Here is a 22118-nt window from a genome sequence, read left to right as displayed (position 1 = left end):
GTCAGAGACCCAGAGGGGCCCAGTGTTCTGAACAAAGCAGCCTCGCAGAAACTCGAGTGGCCCCGAAACGCGATCGGCCACGAGAGACCGGCCAGGGAAGGAGCTGTATTATTTATTGACCAGAGCCTCTGGGGCCTGCCTGTTGAGGCCATTTGGACTGGCCAGACCTGGAAGCAGCCCCCTGGACAGTGTCCGGGGCCCAGTGGGAGGGCAGGCAGGGGCCCCAGGGTGCCTGGCACTCTCTCCCCGGGGCGTGGTTTCCCGGATGCTGGCTGAGCAGGGAGGAAGTCAGACTTCAGGCCCTGCAGGGGGGAGCCCACAGCTTGTCCCCAAGGACCGTGGAGACAGGCAGGGCGCTGGGGCTTCAGGAAGACCTCTGCCCCATCCCCTGTGACACTGTGAGTACCAGCCGCCTGGCCCAGGGCAGGGAGGGGGTCTTGGCTACCTGAGAAACCTGTAAGGGGCTGCCAGTTGTCAGGGCAGCCTGCCGTGCTTAGGGTCTCTGGGTTCTCGTCAGGGTTTCTGTTGTTTCTTGGAACTGTTTTCTTCAACCTGTTCTCACTGCCTGGATGACACACAGGCCCACCCTGGGCTCAGGAACCCGAGGTGTTTCCCCACAGCTGCCTCAGCTGCGTGAGGGAAGTTTTCTCACTCCCCTGGGCATTAGACCAGCCCGAGGCACAGATGGGGGTAGACAGTCCAAAGACCCTCAGGCTGGTTGGTTCTTTGCCTGGAGACCTCAGAACAACCCTAAGAAAGAGGGACTCTTGACAACCCTATTTTACAGTTGAGTAAACTGAGGCCTGCAGAGGTCACACAGTTTTCCAGGGCTCCTGGAGTGTGGTTGGTGTCGTTTCCTTCTCCAACTGCTACCCCCTTACCTCCTGGAGCATAAGCTTCAAGCACACGGGGGTTTGGGCAGAGGGAGCAGAAGGCTTCCTCAGGTTCCTGCACCTGCATTTCCTGCCATCTGTCAGTCCATTAGGGTCGACCTTGGGCAGGTCGCCCCTTCAGTAACTCCCCAGGGCCATTCCCCCACCTGCGCAGTGTCCCCTGGAGTCCCCATGAGGTCAAGCTGACAACTTCAGCTTCTTTCTGAAATGATCCAGAGTAGAACCTTGAGGGCCTGCAGACCTCCGAGGCTGGTAGGGACTTGAGGGACGGTCCCTAGGTGGGTGGGGCAGAATTTGAACACAAAATGAGAGATTCGGTGATGCTCTTTGGTGCTGTCCCTTGGGAAGTCCCCTTTGATGAGATGGGGACATGGGGCCCCCTGCCCTTCAGGGAGACTCCCCACCTAGTCCTGCTTCCCCAACTAACCCTCGCAACAACCTGGAAAGGGGAGTGACTACCACTGATGGTTGTGTGGCAACTCAGGCCCAGGGTTGTCAGGATGTCCTTGCAATGTCCCTCCGTGGTTGTAAGTTGGGGAGCTGGGATTGGAACCCAGAGTGACTCTGAGCCCCTCAGTGCATCATGTGGCCTCTGTCTGGGGTGCGGGGGCAGGGGTGAGTGATCCCATGACTTCCCCATTACTACTGGATCTCAGCTTTTCCATCAGCAGTGGGTTGGACTCCAGAGCTAAGGAGAGGGCTGTCTGCCCCACTGGCCCCTAAGAGTGAGGGGAGGTTCGGTGACAGGAGTGAGAGCTCCCAGGGCTGCTTTCTGAGCTCAGTCAGCAAAGGCATCCTCTGACCCATCTGTAGAGCCCTTGATGACCCCAGTGGCCAGGGGCTATAGGAGGACCCCAGCGGTCAGGCAGCTCAGAGCGCAGAGCTCCAGCCTTCAGTTTGGTGGTCTCTGGCAGTGATCTGCCTTTGTTAGGCTTCAAGGCACAAGCTGGGGAGCCTAGCCAGGTGTTGCCTTTCTGAGAGGCCGACGGGAAGGCCCATTTCAGTCCAGCTGGGCAGAGGACGCCCTGAGGGCAAGGCAGAAAGTGCATGACCGAGAGCTAGGACAGCTGGGGTGTGGAGCAGGTGTTTCTGTTGGCTCCCCGGGGACCTCAGACAAGCTCCTTTCCCCCCTGAGGTTCCATGTCCTCAGCTGTGAAGTGGCCAGGAGGAGTCAGGAGGCTTGAAGTCCTCCAGGACTCCATGCAGGGTCAGGCACCTCACCCGTTCATGAATTTAATCATTCTACACCTACTGTGTGCTGAGTACCTACTGTGAGCCAAGCATTGTGTTGTCTCTGGGGATGCAAAAATGATAAAGAAACCAGATAAAAAGGAGAAAGGGGTAGACAACAAGGGAGGGGGTCTGGTCGGGCATGTTTTATTTTTGTAGATACACGTTGCTCCTCAGGCAACAAAAGCAGCCAACACACCAGATTCACAATGTCACAGATACCAGTGCTTAGGCTGCAGCAAAGTTAAACACGACAAAAGAAGTGGGTGGACTTGCAGTTGATTTAGAGAGCAGGTGGCGGACAGAGAAGGCCAGAGGCCTGCTGGGGCTGCGGGATCCTGGAGCTCTGAGCAGAGCACAGCGAGCGGGCTGGGCTCTGTTGTCTGGAGCAGGGAGAGAAATCCAGGCTTTGAGAAGAGACAGCATCCACAGCCTCTCCTTCCCTGGAAACATCTGGAAGTGTCCAGGCCACGTCCCAGTTATAACGTGACCCTCCTCAGCTTGGCTCTGCTAAGAGAGATCCTTTATGCTCAACGTGACATTGGATGCCTCCTAACCTCTGAGTGGGACGTGCTGTGTAGATGATAGTGTCCAACAAAGCCTGGTTAGGTCCAGGCCCTACACCCCTCCTGGTCAAATCACAGGCCTTTCCTGAGCCTCTACTTGCTCGAGCATAAAAGGAGATTGCTTCGTGATCAGCAAATAAGTTCTGGCTTAGCAGGCCTGCCCCTGCCCTCCCCCTTTGCACCTGGGAAGCATGAGGCTGCCCGTGTGTCCCTGACTCCTCTCCAGATGACCCTTTCCTGGGAAATGAGCCGCCTTCGCCCAGAGGCCTGCCAGCCTCGTCCAACTCGGAGACCCTCTTCTGGGCTTAGAGTGAGCAGGGAATGTGCAGGACCCCACCCCCACCACCAATGAGCTGGAGGAGTTCAGCCTTCAAGACCCCTGCCCATAGTGGAGTTACTACCAGGCCAGGAGGGTTAGTCATGTATGGGCGGGGTGTGCACAGGGCAGACGTGAGCCCGAGCTGCAGCAGGGGGGCAGGTGGAAGGTCCACACTGCGGCGTCCACTCACTGAGTCCTGGGTGGTCAGGCAGTGTGAGGTGGCCTTTGACTGTCACCAAAAGTCTGTGTGTGGGAGGGGGTTAGGGTGGGGGGGGTTAGGTTGGGGGGATTCATTAGCGCCAGTTGATGGATGAGCAAACCGATGCCCAGAAATCCGTATCAGTGTTGCTTCGGCTGTTTCTGGGGATGAGGTGTACCGCTGGGCAGAGGGGAGTGTCCAGGCTGTGCCCAGCTGTCATCTGGGCCTGGACTTTGGGGCGTGGTCAGGCTGCTGAAGCAGGAGAGCCCAGACTTTGGTGTGAGTCTCAACTCTGCTACCTTCTTAACCATGTGAGCTTGTGTGTGCCAGGTCACCTTACCAAGCCTCAGTTTGTCAGTGAGGACCCTTCTAGTTGAAAGTGAGAGAAAATCCAATCCAACAGGCTTACACAGAAAAGGGGCTTTGTTCCTTGGCTCTTGGAACTGCAGAGTGTAGGGGTAACCTTAGGGGTCACCTCTGCTTTTCTCCTTGCTGGCTTCCCTTTGAGAGAGGCCCACTCCCTATGGGGTCCTTGGCTCTGTGCCTGGCCGATTCTGCAACAGACCTGCTTGGTGAGCAACATGCTGTTTATGTCTTGGGGGTGTTGACAGTACCCTGGGGGGTGGGACAAGAAAAGAGGAAGTCAACACACAGTGCTGAGATAAGGGTGACTCCCAGGCCCATGAAAGCCCAGAGCTGGAGCGCCAGAGTGCACATCCGGACAGGTTCTCCAAAGGCTTCCTAGAAGAGGTGGCAGCTGAGCTACATTTTGAGGGCCAAGGAGTTGCCTGGAGAATGAGAAGTGAGGAGTGGGGCTCAGGTTGGCTTAGGGCCCACCCACAAGTGGGGCTGACCTGGCTGTACCGGGTTCCCGGAGCTCCTAGTGGGGCTCAGAGATCAGGAGAGGTGCCTGAGCAAGAGCGAGGGTTTGGCTGAGCCTGCATGTGTGTGAAAGGTGGCCCCAGCTTCAAGGCTGGGAGGACATGAAAGAAGGAGCAGTCAGTGTATCTGTGACTTTCCATATGGTGCCTCACTCCAGCCATACAACAGCCCCTGGAGTTTCCTCATCCCCTCTTTGCAGAGAATGAAACAGGTACTGGAACAGGACTTTTTATAAATAAGTCAAGCATATTTCCCCACACACTTAGAATTTGGGACTCACCCATTGACTAGGCTCAGTTCCTCTGACCTGCCTTCTAGAGGCTACTGGGATGCCACCCTTGGCAGGAACGTATGGGGAAGTCACCATATTCAACACAGTTGTGTGTTGAAACACCTTCCTAGCAGACTAACCACCAAGACTCTGATCACACTGGCAGCCGGAAGCAAACACAGTAACTCTGAAACCTGATGCCTGCAAAACAGGGATCATGTCGTAGCCAGAGCCAGAGGTCCCGTGCAGAAGTGGGCATGGTGGCTCGTGAGCAGGCAGCGGTTCTGAGCTTTAAGTGACGAATTTTTAATCCACTTCCAAGCTGCCCCTAAACAGTGTGTTCGCGCATTGCTGAAATCAGCTTGGGGGGGACAGGAAGACGGGTCAGATCCCAGCCCGTTTGGTGCTGTAACCCTTGGGGAGACCTCCCTGAACCTCAGTTTCCTCATGTATCAACGTGGGACAGGACTTCACGGGATGTGGATTAAGTCACATATGCTTGAGCACGCCAAATGCAGCGAAGCAGCGGCTTGGTAAATGTCACTCATTACTGTCCCCAAGTCAAATTCATGTTCTTGCTTTGATTATAACATTTTAAAAACTGTCATCTTTGCAACCCTGGGCTTGAGCCACATTGGAAGTTGTTTCCTTCAGACTCAAGTCCCCCAAGGACAGGTGCCGGCTCATTTGGTCCTGCATGCACCAGTAAGGCCTGTGGTTCAGGAAACGCACCTGGCAAGTTAAAACCAATTCTGAATTGGTCAAATTCTAAGTCAATTCAAGATGTTTATTTCTGAAACAATACAGTGAGATAGTGATTTTTGAATAGGTAAAAACGAAGTGAACTTAACCACAAGGATATAATTAGAGAGTGGGAGGAAGCCAGAGGTAGGTGACATTGATGCTTCAAAGTGGTGGAGGGGTCTTCAGGGGAGTTTCTGAGGGAGGTGACATCTGAGCTGGACCTGGAGTGTGAGCAGGACCTGAGCAGGTGGAGAGAGTGGAGGAGACATTGGGTGGAAGCTGTTGGCTGAGTCCCCATGGTGTGTTTAGGTAATGGCTATCAGTATTGGGTGGCATGGGGTCTGGGAGAGTTGAGGGCCAGAGTCGAGGTCAAAAACGAAGGCAGGTGGCACCAGAGCCGGAGTGCTGGACTCTCTCTGTGAACACAGAGGATCCATCGGGGGTCTGAGTAGGGAGGCTGTACTAACTAGTACTTTTTTGGTTGCAAATGATGAAAACAAAGAAACAAACAGAACCCAGACTTACTAGCCAAAGGCTGAATTTATTGCCCTCTATTCTGAAATGGATAGGGCTTCAGGTACAATTTGATTTGGGGCTTAAACTTTGTCTCCAGACACTGGTGTCTTTTTCTCTTCTGTCATGTCTCATGACTTCACTCCCAGGCAGCCTTTCTGTCCAGGAGGGCTCCTGCTGCTCCGGGCTTACCATCCTCTCATAGCTAACCATCCCAGCAGAACTCCCAGGGCAGGCTCCCAGTGGCCGAGCTTGGGTCACACGCCCAGCCCTGGGCCAATCACTTTGGCAAGGGGGCGGGATAGTCTGCAGTTAGGGGTGGAGTCAGGTGACACAAACTATATGAACTAAGAGTGGAGGAGGGGGATTCACCAAAGAAAATTGGGGTGCCTCACTCAAAGTGAGAATGGAGGCTGGGCAGGCAGAAACAGCCACCAGTGTGATCTGACCAGGTGCAGTGCTAGGTGACTTGACATGCGTCATGCCTTCCTGACAGCCTCATCAGGTAGGGTTTCTTATGATCCTGATTTTGCAGATAAGAAAACTAAGGCTTAAGGAGCTGCAGTCACTCGCCCAAGGTCACACCATTAGCAAATGGCCTCCAACTCCAAAGCTGCTTGACCCCAAAGCCCAGGTTGTTCACCATCTGCCCCACTGCTTTACAGTAATCAGATGTGAGTTTGAAGAGGATGTCTTGGGGGCTTGAGTGGACGACTGACCAGCAGGGTGAGACTGGAGGCAGAGAATGAGGCCGGAGGCTGGTGCCATGCGTGTAGAGAGGAGGGGGCCTAGGACGTACAGCTGTGCTATGCTACAACCCCTTGTTCTCAACCACTGCCAGCTTCGCTGCTGTTGTTTTCTTAGGTAGGTAAATGCATTTGTTATCGAATCAGCAACACATATATACATATACACACAGCAACATATATATATACACACACACACACACACACAGATATATATCCGCATATTAATTACTGTGCCTACTAGTTTCTGCTTGGGGTTATCTTAACGGGAGGGTGTGAAGTGTGAAGCACTTGGGCCTGCAGGCTGGACTTACGCTCAGGCTATGGGGTGCCTCACTCAAAGTGGCATTTCCTGGGGAATTTCTGGAGGAAGTGGTCAAAGGGAGGTGACCACCCTCCTGGCTTAGGGCCAGGGTCCGGAGTTGGCTGGATGGGGAAACAGCCACTCCTCACTTCCTTTGCTGCCCTAAGACTTCCCAGGCAAACAGGCCTGCCTCCCTGATGCCATCACAGCACGTCAGAGGGCATCCTGCCCACATCCTCATTGCACAAAGGAGAAACCAGACTCTGGCCTCTGTACACAAGTAATAGTAACAGCTGTTCTTTGTGGAGCATCCGTGTATGTTGGGCACTGTCGGGTCCTCTACACAGAGCATGTTATCCTCTTGTGTCTCATGTTGTCACAGTGAGCTTCTCGGTGACATGCCATTCTCTGAGTGCCCACTGTGTGTCAGCACAACTGTATTTAATTCTCACAGCAATCCCATCAGCTAGGAATATCCACCCTATTTTGCAGTTGGAGAAACTGAGGCAAGCCACGTGACTTGTCCACATTCCTTGCCAACTGGAAAGTGGCAGCATCAGAACGGGGACCCAGAATTGAGCTTTCCTTTGGGATGTGGAGGGCTAACCAGTGTAGTGGGTAAGGTGGGGGGAGAGAGGCTCATGTGCTCCCACCCTAGCAGTTGCCTTCTCCCGGGCAGTCTCACTAGTGATGAATGTATTGGTATATGTGTTTCTGTTAGCTTTTGCCGTGTAACAAAGCACCCCAAATGTAGTGGCTTACAACAGAGTGGTTTCTTATGGTGCGTGACTGTGCAGGTTGGAAAACCTGGGCAGATATACTGGTCTCCCTGTGCTCACTCATTTGCTGCAACTCAACTGGAGGGTCAGCTGGTCTGAAAGGTCCAAGATGGCCCCACTCATGTGGCACAGTTGGTACCGGGGTACCTCAGCTCCCCTCCTCGTGCCCCAATCTCCCCAGCGGATAAGCCAGCTTCCATCCATGGCATTCGAGGGCAGTATTCCAAGAGCTTAAAAATGGAGCCGCCAGGCCTCTTGAGGCACAGCTTCAGAACTGGCCTACTGGGCAAAGAAAATCAGATGGTCAAGGGGACGGGGAGAGGACAAGTTCCACTGTGGAGGGGCCTGGGCACCAGGATAGAGGGAGTCCGTGGCCATATTTTACAACCACAGAGTGTGTATCATTAGGATTTTGATGGGTTTTTATTTTACAAAGTTTGGGGTGAGGGGAGCAGGTTCTAAAGCCAAAACGACCCTAGTAAAATTACTCTTGAAGACCCTTTCAGTTGCCCATTGTATAGAGTCCCTGGCTTGTGTACCCTGCCCTGCAGGGAGCTCCATGCCCACGGAACCCTGAGCCGACCAGATGAGGTAACTGAGGCTTGCCCAGGCGTTCCAGCCTTTTCGGTGAGAGGGGGACCCCAAATCCCAGCTGGGAATGGAGGGTGGTCTAAACCAGCAGCTCCCCTTCAGCGCACTCCCTCTGTGTTCCCACTAAGCCTCTAGGGCATCTCTGCCTAGGACAGAAGCCACTAGGCATGGAAGCTATTTAAATTTTAACTAGATAAAGTTAAATAAAAAAATGTAAAACCTCGGTTCTCCATCCCCACTAACCACATTCTGAGTGCTCTGTGACCACACAGCTAAGAAGTGGGGACCCAGGAGTCAGCTGGCTTGAGCCCGAGTCACCCCTTTCATGCAGCCACCCACCTTCGAGGTCATCCAGGTCCCCTGAGCAGGCTGCTTGGACCTTAGGAGGGACTCAGCCTCGTCTCAGTCACTGCCCTGGAGGGGCTGTGGGGCTGCTGGGGCAAGCGGGCTGGTAACACATGGGGTCAGCCTGGGAGCCCCTCCCAAAGGCTTGACTCTGACCCACCCTGTCCTGCATGCAGCCAGGACCAAGGACATGTGCTGAGACGGAGCCTAGGGCCTCACCCTCTGGAGCAAGGCCCTCGCTATGACCTTGTCCTCCCCACTTCTAGGTGTTTCCAGTAAAAGGAGGTTGCCTCGTCATCACCAAAAGCTGTAAGAAATTTCCCTAGACCACCCCCACACACACATGAAGGTTAGCTACTAAGAACCCACTTTAGATGAATTTAAAGTCTATGAATTTTATTCATTGCAGCAGCATCTATTCTGGTTTGAAAAATGTTAATGTATGAAACAGTACTTGTTTGGTCTACCAGCCCTGTTGGGTGTGCATAAGGGATGCAAGATCCCCCAAAATAATTCAGAGGCTCCTGGCTTAGGAATCCCCAAAACCTACAAGGGCAGCAATCTCTGAGCATCGAGGGGTGGGAGTGCAGGTAGCAGGAGGCCACCTCGTGGGGTTTCCGTGTGGCCAGCCCTCTGGGCCGCCGCATGCTGGCCTTTGAGGTGCGAGGGGGATGACGTACTCCCATGCCTGCACCCCTCCCCACTCCCAGCCTGCAGTCATCCCGCCTACCACCTGCTCTTGCTGGTTAGCTTCTGAGCTCTGCTGATCTGCTGATCTGAGGTGGCCCAGTGCATCTGCTATGCCCTCAAGGCTGTGGGCCCCAGACTGCCAAGCTGGGACCCTCTTTGCTGTGTGGGGACAGAACTTGGCATGTTTATAATCCAGGGAACAGAGATGATTCAGACACCAATACCTGCCCTCCATGGCACCGTGTCTAGTGGGAGCTGGGACCAGGGCACAGCTGAGGTGTTTCCACAGCTCCTTCCCTCTCTCCCACCCCAGCTGAACCTCAGCACCTCCAGGGCAGCGATTGTGTGTGTCTGCTTCACAGCTCCTTCCTTGCACATAGTAGGCACTCAATACATATTTGCTGGGTGAATGAATGAGTGCTGTGTAAAGGCACGTGTCCTGCCCCTGCCCTCCAGCTGTTGGCTGCGTCTTCCCTCTGAGGGTCCCACAGATGTGTCGTGAGCAGGGGCATCCCCTATGTCAGCTGTGTTCACGACTAGATCAGCATTTTGTCTCCTTTTGGAGTCCATGCATTTGTTTTATGTGTGGATTCTTTAAGAGTTGTAAGAGTTATTTTGTAATAATTTCAATCTTCAAGAAAACTTATAAGAATAATACAAAAAAAAATCTCCCATGTATCCTTCACTCAAATTCATCATGAGTTATGTTTCACCAGACTTTGCTCTCTCATTTCCTTCTCCTAGAATTGTTTGAGAGGTCATTGCAAACATGCAGTGTGATGAGTTTACTCTTGAAGAGTACTTCAGCATATATTTCTTAAGAGCAAGGACATTCCCTTATGTAACCATGGTCCAATAGTTAAATTCAGGAAACTGACACCATACTAGGATCTAAAATGCAACTTACAGTTATATTTCACCAGTTGTCTCAATAGTGTCCTTTATGTCAAGTTTTTATCCCAATCTAGGATTTTGCATTGCATTTAGTCATCATGTGTTTTCTTAAAGCTTTGTCAAGGTATAATTTATCTACCATAAAACTCACTCATTTTAAGTGTATAATTTCATGATTATTAGTACAGCACCACAATTTTAAATTATTTCCACCATCCTGAAAAAGAAAACAAACACTATTTTCTGTTACCCCTAGCCTCCAACAACCACTTATCTACTTTCTGTCTAGAGACTTGCCTTCCTGAGCGTTTCATATAAATGGAATTGGTAGTATATAACATTTTGTGTCTTGCTTCTGTCATTTAGCATGATGCTTTCAAGGTTCACCCCTGTTGTTCATTCCTTTTTATTGCTGAATAATATTCCTTTGTGTCGATATACCACATTTTGTTTATCTGTTGTCCCCAGTTGATGGACATTTTGGCTATTATGAACAATACTGCTATGGATACTCACAAGTTTTTATGTAGACACATGTTTTCATTTCCCTTGAATAGCTACCTAGGTGAGGAATTGCAGTCATATAGTAACTCTGTGTTTAACTTTTTAAGAAACACCCAACTGTGTTCCACAGCAGCTGCACTATTTTACACTCAAACCAGCAATGTATGAGGACTCCAATTTCTCTACATCCTCACCAACACTTGTTATTGTCTGTCTTTTGATTATAGCCATCTGAGTGGGTGTGACGTGGTGCCTCACTGTGGTTTGATTTTGCATTTCCTTGATAGCTGGCTAGTGATGTTGAGCATATGAATGCTTGTTGGCCATTCATATATCTCCTTGGTAAAATATCTATTTAAACCTTTTGCCTGTTTTTTAATTGTATTGTTTTCTTATTATTGAGTCATAGAGTCCTTTTTATATTCTAAATGTAAATCTATTTTTGGTTATATGATTTGAAAATATTTTCTCCCAATCTGTGAGTTACCTTTTCATCTTAATGGTCCCTTTTGAAGTGCAGGAGTTTTTGAATTTTGATGAAGTCCAATATATCAATTTTTTCTTTTATGGCATGTGCAGTTGGTGTCAAAGCTAAGAAATCATTGCCTAACTCAAAGTCACAAAGATTTACTCCTATGTTTTCTTCTAAGAGTTTTATAGTTTTAAGTCTTATATTTAGATCTTTGATGACTGAGTTAACTTTTATGTGTGATGGAAAATAGGGGTCCCAATTCATCCTTTTGCAAGTGGATAGCCAGTTGTCCCAGTGATATTTGATGAAGAAACTCTTTTTTTTTTTTCTGATGCATTATCTTGGCACCTTTGTCCATGTGACCAATAGACAATTTTAAAAGTATTATTTTCATGAAGATGACAACCTTTCCCACTTTCACAAAAAATATGTTCCCATTACCTGGATGACTCTCTAAAAACTGAGTTCTGCTGCCTGATTTCTGTGGCTACCTTTCCTATTGTTTATGAATATGTGGTTATCGAGGTATAGCAGCATTTAACTTTGGATGCAGTGGCTTTTAAAGTGGGATTTGATGAATCTTACAGACTGTATTCCTAGGGATCCACCAGATCTTAAGTTTGAGAAACATTAATGTATAGCCATTTCTCAGATAGGAAAGTAGAGGCACAAATAGGGAAACTGATATGTCCAAAGCCATGCACCTGTGAGTGCCACAAGCCAGCACAGAGGCAGCGTGGGGTAATGATAGCCAGTTAGGAAGTCACCCCTCAGAGCCTTGGTTTTCTCATCTGTAAAATGGAGGGAGCACCATCCATCTCGAAGAATTGCCAGGAGTTGAGATAGTGTGGGCAAAGAGCCCAGCACAATGCCTGCCTGACACAGAGTGAGTAGTGGAGGTTGTGTTACTACATTCCTGGGGCTGTGCCCACCACCTGGCTCTCCATCTGGGCTCTCCCCTCCTCCACAGCACCTGCTCTCCCCAGCAGAGCAGCCCCTGAGGGCTGATTCCTGGCTCCAGCCTCACACACCTCACCTGCCCCATTGCTCACCTATTTATTGGGCACAGGTCTGTGGCAGACCATGGGCTGGTGCTGGCAAAGCAGAGGTGATGACTCCAACACCATGCTTGCGCTGAGGGACTTTGGGGAAGTTAATAGACCCATTAGCTGATGGTTCCAGAACTGTGTGGCCATTTTTATTTTTATTATTAATTGCTAACACTGAATTTCTGCTATGTGCCTAGCCCTGTTTTAAGCATTGTCTCAGGGTATACAAGTCACTGTGAGAGCCAAGATGTCCAGAGGGGGTGACATTTTTGCAGCTGGATGTAAAGGGTGGGTTTGGACTTCAGCTAACAGACAAAGGGACATGCACGTTGTGGGAATTTTTGCTCATTTGATGGGTGAAAATGGTATCTCATCATTATGATTTGTGCATCTTTATAAGTAAGGTTGTGCATGTTTTGTAGGCCATTTTTTATGGGCCATTTGTATGTTTTTCCTTTGAACTACCTAGTAAAATCGGATATTTTTCTTTTGAGTTCATTTGTTTTTCGTACTGTTTTGTAAGAACTCTTTACATATTGAGGAAACCATGGGAATAGTATGTGCAAATACTCTCATGAAACAGCACAGTGTGCTCAAAGGGCACGAGTACAGCTTGACTTTGGGGGAAGCAGTGAAGAGGGAGCCAGGCAGGGGCAGACACCAGCTCCAAGAGCTTAGGCTTTATCCTCCAGGTCTCAGGGAGCCATGAGCAGGGAAGGGATGTGATTGAAAAATTGCTTTAAATAAGGGACAGTCATGGACAGAAGGAAGAGCTAGATAGGTAAATTGAGGCCAGAAAGTGCAGAAGCTTGAATGTTCAGCTGATGAGTGGCCGCTTGGATTGGTGGGCAACAGGGAGCCCCAGAAGGTTCTGGGTGATCCCTGATAGTGGGATGGGGGATGAACCGAGAGGCCATGAGGATGAGAGCTGCCTATGGGAAGGACGGGATGGGATGGGGGCCAAGGCTGGTCTCTGGATGGGTCAGTGGCTGCTTTCCAGGATGAGTCTGATCCCACTGACATCTCACCTCCACATGGGGGCCCAGTGCTGTGTCATCTGTCCCAGCTCCATAAGACTGGCCTCTAATCCTGACAGATGGGACCATTGCCACAGATAACCTGGAGAGGAAATGAGAACCAAGAGTTTTCGGGTAGGGCACTGTAGTGGGAGAAAGAAAAAGGAACAGCATATTGGCAAGTCAGGAGGGATCTTAGAAGTTATGCAAGCCAGTGTCCCCAAGGCAGCAGACCTTTGGCCTCTGCTCCCACATATCCAAGGTGGGGAGCCCCCTACCTGCCCGGCTGCCTTTCCGTATCTGATTGGCTGTCTCAGTGAAATGGTTCTCAACCTTATGGAGTGAGGGGTATAAGGAGCCTTGGCACTCATCTTACCTCGTGCTTCCTGTCCACTAGATGGAGAGGACCCTGAGGCTCGGCGGGAAGATGATCTTCCCCTCAGGTCACACGTGGGGTTACCCCAGCTCACGTCAGCGCAGGCCCTAACAACCAGACCTGCCAACTCTATGTCCAGGTTCAGAAAAGCAAACAAAACAGTAGTTCATGCATATACTGCAAAAAAACAGTTACTTTTTTTAATACCTGTAAAAAAGATTTAGTTGGCCCATGAGACTGTGCTTATGCTCAGATAACCCCTGGTGACTTTAAAAAAATGAATTAATCCTCAGAAAAGTATAAAATGAGAGGTGAAAGCTCCTCACATACCCATTCCACATAGCTCATCATCCTCCCAAAAGGTAGCCACCAATAATAGTTTGTTTGGGTGTGTGTGTATACTCTGGGGGAACAATTAGGACATCCCATGTACGTATAACCTTTTAAAATATACACAAAAGGGATCATAACATACATGGTCTTCTCGCCCTCTCCTTGTCCACTAGAAATGTGTCTAGTGGAGACCTGTCTGTCTCAGGACAAAGTCCAGTGTGCTGGTGTGTCTTCATGCAGTCCCTCCCTGTTGGACACCAGAGGTGTTTTCCTTTGTTTGCTTACTCTTACGCAGAATGCCGTGTTGACTGTCCTCGGATTGTATAGTTTTGCCTTGAGAAAAGGTTGTACCATCTTGCAACTCACCCGCCAGTGTTTTGGAGTGCATTTATTTCTTCCCACCTTCAACAGCAAAAGTATTATCAAACTTGTTCATTTTTTCGCAACTTGGTAGATTTTTTTAAATGGCAAGCATGTTGTGTTTTGATTTGCATTTCTTTAATATGCATTTAATTACAAGGGAGATTGGATATATTTCTATGAACTGCTTGTTCATATCTTTTGCTCCTTTTTCTAATTGGCTAGTCATCTTTTCCCTAACAATTTGCAAGAACTCCTATGTATCAGGGAAATTACCTTTCAGCTCATTTTCCTCAGTTAATTTTTGTCATATGTGCTGCAGATTTTTTCTTAAGTTTACCATTTGTCATTTTTTACTTTGTGGTATTTTAAAATTTCATTTTGAAGTTTTCATTTTTATATAGTTAATCAATATTTTCTTTCATGGCTTCCAGAAATAAAAATATTTATACGGTGCATTTTATATAACCGTTTCACACATTATCGTGGTTGATCCTCACAGCAGCCTTTGAAGGGAGGCAGGGTGGATTTTTTTTTTTTTTTTTTTTACCATCAGTTCAGTTTTACAATGAATGCAAACGAGGTTGAGAAAGGTAGTGGGACTTGCCCAGGCTGAACAGATTCTCCCTCTTCTCACTTCCCTCCCCTGCCTTCCACCAGCCAAGTAACTCACTCCTAGCACTGATAACAAAGGATGTGGCTTCTGTAGTAGAGCGTTTTGGATTATTAAAACTATAAGCATCTTTTCTTCCTCTAAGTGCTCTATTAAAATATTTTTGAAATTATAAATTCATAGTTCTCCAAAACAAAACCTCCCACAATACAGAAGAGAGAAACACGGGGTTTGGGGTGGGGGTTCATGCTTTGCACAAAAAGCCCGCCCCTAAGAGTGACTCCAGTCCTGTTAGCTGCGAGCATCAATAAGGTGCCATGGGCTCACTCTTGCCACAAGGTGAGGAAGACCTGCCAGTAGCTGGACCATTCCTTATTCGTCTTCGTTTGTCACGAGTGCCTTGTATATTCCAGGAACACCTCAGGAGCTTGACAAATGCTTCAAGACAGGAGACCCAGGTGGTCACACTATCCACTTAGACTTCTGCAGCCTCACAGGCCCGTGTTCAAATCTCAACCGGCTACTTAGCAGATGTGTGAGTGAGGGCAGGTGACTTACCCTCTATGTGCCGCAGTGTCATTGTCTGTAAAATTGGGGTAATACTTTCTACTTCAAGTAAATTAAATAAGCCTCATAAAGTGCTGAACAAAATGTCCACCTCTCATCTCTGATCTGTCATTCCTTGCTGGCTCCACTGTCCACTCCCACCTGACCCCAATGTCCAGAGTCATGAGATATCAGAGCTGAAAATGGAGCTCCCTTCCTCCCAAAAGCTCAGAGAGAGGGGAAGTACTTTGCCCAAGGTCACACAGTCTTCCGTGTCAGGGCCAGCAGTTACTCCAGTCTCCTGACTCATTACATCACTCGCCCAGCTTCCTCTCCGCGGGACCACTGCAGCCGCGTTCCTCTCACCGCCTGTCCCCTTCTGGCCACCAGGGGGCGCTTGCTAAACCCAGCCCAGATCACTGACTCTCTTGCTCCGACCCGGTGCGCGGCTCCCTGCTGCATCCGAAAGGAAGCCGCCTGGTTTCCGTCTGGTGCTCTCGGCTGTCAGACCCCGCCTCCTCTCCCCTACACTCCGGACTACGCGTATTCCCTTCCCAGTTTTTTCCTGAGGTACACTCCTCCTGGAGCACCCTCCCCTTCCTGCCCCTTCCAGGCCCAGCCTCTCGTCTCCGGTCTCCGCCACTTCTTGCCCACGGTTTGGGGCTCTAAGGCTGTGCTGCCCCATTCTCTATGACAGTTGCCAGGCCACTGAGGCCCATCCCAAGCATTCGGTTGGTGCGGAGTCAATGTGTGCTGCGGGATGAGGGGTGCCGCGGGCAGGCCCGGATCCTCCTCCCAAAACTGTAAGGAGCGCGTGTCCTGCAGGGGACTTAGAGAGGCGTGGTTCCAGAGGGCTGCGCGCAGCCCTGGAACGCTGTGCGACTCGGGGCCAATGGCTGCCCCCTCTGAGCCCCATTCTTGTCATCTGTGAACTGGAGAGGCTTAGGAGAAGGAGGCTGGGCATTGCCGGCGGGGGCTGCGGTTCTCGGTGGGAGGGGCCAGGGCACTTGGCCTGAGGCTGCATTTACTAGGCTGCATTTATTTAGGGGTCTTGGGGAGTCTAAGGGACGTGCTGGGGCCAGAGTGCCTGCTCCAAAGCGCCTCGGTTGTACGTACCCGACATCCGGGGCCCGCCGCTCCACGCGCCCTCAACACACCGAGACGCGGGTGACACCCGCAGCTAGAGCACCGGCGTCCCCCTCCTCCAACTTTCGAAGGGGGGAAACTGAGGCGGGGCGCGGAGAGGCCACAGCCAAGGTCACGGCCCGCGGGTGGCGGAGCCGCCAGGCGGCCGGGCGCGGGCTCCAGATCCTGGGTGCGGGCTCCGGCTCCGGAGCGCCCCTGGCCAGCCTCCGAGACACCGCAAGCTCGGCAGCTGCAGGCGGACCCGCGAGGTAGGAGGTGGGCCTGCGGGGCATTGGCGCGGCGGCGGCTGGTGCGATGCGGGACCGGCGAGGGCTGCGGCCGGAGATCCCCCCCACCCCCCAGCTAAGAGCCTGCAGCTCCGCCCCCGAGGCCGCGGCTGCACCGACGCGCGGGCGGCTCTCGGGAACCTCGGAGCGGGAGGGGGATCGCGGGCGGCTGTGCAGAGCCGGGCCCCGGAGGAGGTTACGAGGCCACAGTCGTGGGGACGACACAGGTGGCGCGGGGTTGTAGGGCTGGGGACTAGCGGCCGCCAGGCTCTGGGATATGGGGAACCGGCCTACGCAGGCCTGGGCGCGCCGACGCCGGTCTCTCTGAGCTGGGGCTCTGCGAGTCGCTCTGCGGTGAGGTTGCAGGAGATTTAGCCTCCTCCGCTATGCGAAACCTTGCGAACGCTGAAGGCGCAGTCTTGATGGGAGGAGGCCTCAGGGTGCTCCATCTCCGCGTCTATGCAGTTGGTTGCCTCCCTGGGGCGGGGAACGTGAATCCAGGCCCGAAGGGTCGCGGGACAAAGCAGCCCTCCTCCCCGCACTCCCTCCCTGCTCCCGCCTCCCCGCGGAGAAGTCCCGCTGCCAGGTCCGGGGTCGGGATCCTGCGGGCGGGGGACCGAGGCATCTCAGGAGTTCACTGGGAGGCAGACAGACGCTGTAGGGAGAGAGTGCCGAGCTTCGGCCGGGCTGGAGGGACAGGGTCCGAATCCTACCCTACCGCTGACCCCCTTCGTGACCTTGGGCAGCCCCTCCTACTAACACGTGGCCAAGAAGCTGGTTCTTAGTCCTGGTCAGACAGTCCTACAGGTCAGACCCCCAGGCAGCCGGGAGTCTGTGTAGGCAACTGTGCTGGTAGCTGTCATAACCCCAGCAATCTCCTTACGCTGTCCCAAGTGGGACAGGAGGCAGAGAAGTGATGGGGCTATTTTAGGTGTCAGGACTGTGTCACCTGTTAGCCTGAGCTGGGACCCTTGTGGGCCAGGGGCTTAGAGTATGGGAAACCCCTGCCCTGCCCAGAACTGGCTGCTCTTGGGCTGTGAGGTGCCAGGGACCTTTGGCAGAGGTGAGTCAAGGCTGTCTTCCCCCCACCCAGTCACGGGGGTGATCCCCTCCCTTGTCTGACAGGCAGTTGCCACTTTAAACTGCCAAGCTCTCAGCTGTCACAGCTGATCTTCTCCTGAAGCAAATGGAGCAGAAAGACAACAGTGGGTGTCCCCTCCCCTGGTCTGTCCATGAGATGAGGCTCCGCTCTGCCCGCTCAGCTTTGTGCGTTTTGCTCTGGTGGTTCTTCACATTCTCCATAACTGGGAGGGGCTGGGTACTCATTCTAGACTAGGAGTCTGCTTGTGCCCTCTGAGGAGCCACTGCTCCACTCTCGGCAGTCCTCACCACAGCATGCGCATGCTGGCCTCGCCCTCTGGGCACCCTCCCCTGCCCCCAACATTATACCTGGCTCCTCACTTGGGTGGCCCAGGTAAGCCTCTGAACTTACTTGTGGCCAGACCCAGCAGTTGAGTTCAGAAGAAGAGAAGAGAAACAGCCCCAGGACCCGTCAGCAATGGAGGGAGCATCCTGGGGTCTATTCCCTGTTAGAGGTGGGGATACAGAGGCTTGAGAGAGTCAGGGACAAGTGCAAGGTCACACAGCATCATACTATTTGTTCCCAGTTCTCCAGCAATCCAGCCATCCCTGGGGAGCCACTGTCTAGGGAACACTCAGAAGACTCAGTGTTCCCCACAGAGGTCCCTGCAGTGGAGGGACAAGGAGGAGGGCTGGTGCCCTCCTCTGTGGGGGACTCTGGCTCCTGCGCAGTTTGCAAACGTTAAGTAATTTGGGATCTCATGACCAGAGTTGCCACCCTCTCTCAAGGGTGCTCAAAGGGCCCATCGCTGCCTGCCCTTCCATCTACTGCTCTAACAAGCCTACCCTTCCCTGCCCTGCCCACCCCATACCTGCTGGCCCAACCACCCTCAGGGTTTTAGTCATGCCCTTCCCCACTGTGTAGAGGACAGTGCCAAGCCTAAGCCAGAACGGGCAACCATTGAGTCTTTAGCTTTTCTCCACACCAGTGTCCTAATTCTTGGGGTGAGGGGTAAGCTAAGCACCTAGGCATCCCTAGCCAAGAAGAGCACGGCCATCCTCTGTTCTTGTGCTAAGCACCCCTTCACTAGGGTGTGCAAGTTGAGCTGAAGATTAACTGGTCAGGGAGGCTGTGCATCTGGAGGGTTCAGCAGATGTCTCGTCACACCACACTGGTCCTTCGTAATTAGGGGGTAGGAGTGGGGTTGCTTGCTCCTATCAGGAGGTGTTTCTTGCATGAAAGAGGCTGGGTGAAGGCCTATCCTGTTGGTGAGCTCCGTGTGTACTGGGGTCACACACACCGCCATTGCTCACACGTGGTGGGCACTGCCACGCTGAAGTGTGACTCAAACCTGCTTCAGGGAGCAGCATCTTCTAGTGCCCACAGCCTGCCCACTGGGCCCAGCCTTGCCCTGTGTTGGCACCTGCAGAAATGCACACCCCACCCTGCCACTTGGGAACCTCTTTCTTCCTCATCACTTTCATCCTGCACCATCCTGGTACCACTGTCACTGGACAGAGGAGCAGTGTGCAGGATGCAGGAGCCCAGGTACGACTGACATTACGCCCCTGGCGAGCCAGTCTTAAAATCCCCGCCCTGGGCCACAGTGGAGCTACGATGGCAACTGCCAACTTGGAAAAGAAGGATGCAGGCAGCCAAGTTCCCAGTGACTCTTTGAAGAACTGTGTGTACTGTGTTTCCCCGAAAATAAGACCTAGCTGGACCATCAGCTCTAACGTGTCTTTTGGAGCAAAAATTAATATAAGACCTGATCTTATTTTAATATAAGACCGGGTATAATATAATACAAAATAATATAATATAATATAATATAATATAATATAATATAATATAATATAATATAATATAATATAATATAATATATACCGGGTCTTATATTAATTTTTGCTCCAAAAGATGCATTAGAGCTGATGGTCCGGCTAGGTTTTATTTTCGGGGAAACACAGTATGTGGTCTTCTGATCCAACACGTTCGCAATTCAAGCCAGCAAACATTTTTTTAAGCATGTGCTCCTCTATGCCAGACCCTGTTGTGGACGGCCGTCACATATATTATCCCATTTCATCTGCAAAACCACAAGCCCATCCATGAATGTGTGTGAAGCTTCTAGAAGCATAATTTTAAAACAATGATGTCAGCCCCACAGGCCAGCAGTGCAGCCCCCCACCAACCACTGTTGATCAGCCCTTTCAGAGCCACACAGGAGAGTGTCCAGACACCCTCGGGGGCGATTCCTCTGAAAGGAGTGCTCAGACCCAACTGAGCAGAGTCCAGGCTGAGCCACATCCATCCTTCAGTGTCTGCAGTGGGACTTGGAATGCTACCCACGACTTGGGCCTCACAGCCTCGTTGGAAGGCAATCCCAGGCTGTACTGTGTCCCATTTTACTGGGACGACACAGTCTCTGGGAGCTCCCTGAGGGCAGCATGGTGGCTGAGGCTCCTGCTGGTTCCTAGCACCAGGGGCTAATAGGAGTTTTTGTTTGTGCTCAACTGAGCTGAATCCAAGCCAGAAACGAGCAACCTTACAAGGCAGTGAGTTTCCTCTCTCACTGGAGGTCTGCAAACTGAGGCCAGGGAGAGGATTCCTGTATCTCAAGTCATTTTAGCTCCCAGAGCTAAATGATTTTTAAAAAAATTATTAGCTGACGACTTGGTGAAAGCTATCAGGATGGTAATATAGGTTCTTACAAATGCTAAGTGTCAAGGTATTTTAATAAAACTGGTTGCCTGGGGGGTATTATGGGAACATTTCATTGTTCAGCTCATTCAGAGCCAAACTAGGACCAAGTTTTGAACTTAGCCAAGCGTCCTGAGGATTTGGTATGAAGTGAAACAGGAAGGAAGTTGAGTGTCTTGTGACAAATCAGTGAGCAACTACTGCGGTCAGTGTCATCCATACCAACTTGGGAAGCTTGGAGGTCCGAGAGCTGAACTCTGTGTCATTCGGCAAATTCCTTCCCCTCCCTGAGCCGAAGGAGTTCGGAAGAGACTGGAAAATACTTTTGAAGTTATAATCAGCACCCAAAAAGGTTGGGGGGGCTGGAAGGGTAGGGAGATAGGAGGGGCTGAAGTGTGCAGATCCTGATAGTCTCAGCTGTGGACCAGCTAAGGCGCCACCTGCCTCTAGGACGAGGTTCAGACCCCAGCTCTCAACATTCCAGCTTTGTGACCTTGGACAAGTCAGCAGACCTCCCTGAGCCTCGGTTTTCTCCTCCTTACAATGGAGGTGATGATAGTGACAACCTCCTAAGGCAGTTATGAAGATAATTCTGTGAAAGTGTCAATGTCATATACCGTGTTTCCCCGAAAATAAGACCTAACTGGAATAGAGGCCCTGGCATGTTTTTCAGGATGACATCTCCCGAACATAATCCCTAATGCGTCTTTTGGAGCAAAAATTAATATAAGACCTGGTCTTATTTTCGGGAAGACACAGTAGTTATTTTTCATTTTCTCCTTTGGGGATATCATAGAAGCCATTAAGTATTTCTAGGACCTCAAAGTCCAAATAGAAATGTCAGCTCCATTCATTTACTCATTCAACAAATGTTTATGGAGCACCTACCATGATGCCACAGAAGCAAAAACAGACAAAAACTGTTTTCTCTGGGAGCTCTTATTCTAATACCAGGAGACCTCCACTAAATAAGTTAAGCAAATAATTTCAGAGCGTGCCAAGTCCTACAAAGAAGCTGTCTGTGGTTGATGTGAACGGGGCTTTGCAGTGGAAGGACTTTCACGGGGAAGAACAGAGAGGCCTGGTTTGGGCTCCCTGACACCTGAGTCCCAGTCCTGGCCCTGCTGGCTTCCAAACTTGCTGTTCCACTTTGGGCAAGTTCCTTTCTGTCTGTGGTCCTGGGTTCTTGTCTGTGAAATGAGAGTGGGAAGAGCCCTTCCAGCTCAGAAGTCTAGTGTGGCTGGGGTGGCTGTCATGTCAAGGCTACACCACCTGGTGGCGCTACAGTCACAGGTTGGGGTCCCTGCTGACCTTGCTGCCCCATACCACATGTACCAAAATGTGATATGTAACCTGTCACATAGAAAGGTGGAAAGACGTAGTGTCCTTGTTCTCACTGTCTTACCACCTTTCTGAAAAACTTCTTAGAATGTAATTTTGTTTTTCTTATTTTTGAACTCTCAGTAAATAGACTTAGGCTATAGATATTTGTTTTTGGGTCTGGCTACTTTTGCTCAATTGTGGCTGTGTGACTCTTTCAGTTATGAGTAGCTGTATTTTGCCCTTGTCACTGCTGTATCGTATTCCGTTGTAGCACTAGGCCACAGTTCATTTATCCAGCCTACTGTGATGACATGTGGGGTGTTTCCTGTCCGGGACAGCCCATAAACCTGTCGTGCCCAAGCACACA

At 51.1% G+C, this 22118-nt stretch overlaps 1 protein-coding gene across 13 annotated transcripts in view; it reads left to right on the top strand.

Annotated features, from left to right (window-relative positions):
- The window catches only part of IQSEC1 (IQ motif and Sec7 domain ArfGEF 1), a 467442-nt gene that overhangs the window by 348440 nt on the left and 96884 nt on the right, over positions 1-22118 (top strand). Inside the window, exon 1 of one of the 13 annotated variants that reach the window (XM_033091248.1) lies at positions 280-398. The exons of 3 other annotated variants lie outside the window; for them this stretch is intronic. Coding sequence is in view for 6 of the 10 variants with exons in the window: in XM_033091148.1 (XP_032947039.1) it covers positions 6363-6481 (119 nt within the window). In the remaining 4 variants the exon portion in view is untranslated. 9 more of the 13 variants (XM_033091148.1, XM_033091130.1, XM_033091216.1 and 6 more) reach the window with 9 other exon arrangements.

This window comes from Rhinolophus ferrumequinum, chromosome 2, assembly GCF_004115265.2.
Source record: "Rhinolophus ferrumequinum isolate MPI-CBG mRhiFer1 chromosome 2, mRhiFer1_v1.p, whole genome shotgun sequence".
In the NCBI taxonomy this organism is placed as follows: Eukaryota; Metazoa; Chordata; class Mammalia; order Chiroptera; family Rhinolophidae; genus Rhinolophus; species Rhinolophus ferrumequinum.
The sequence above is the reverse complement of the archived record's forward strand: the minus strand, read 5'-3'. Positions and strand labels throughout refer to the sequence as shown.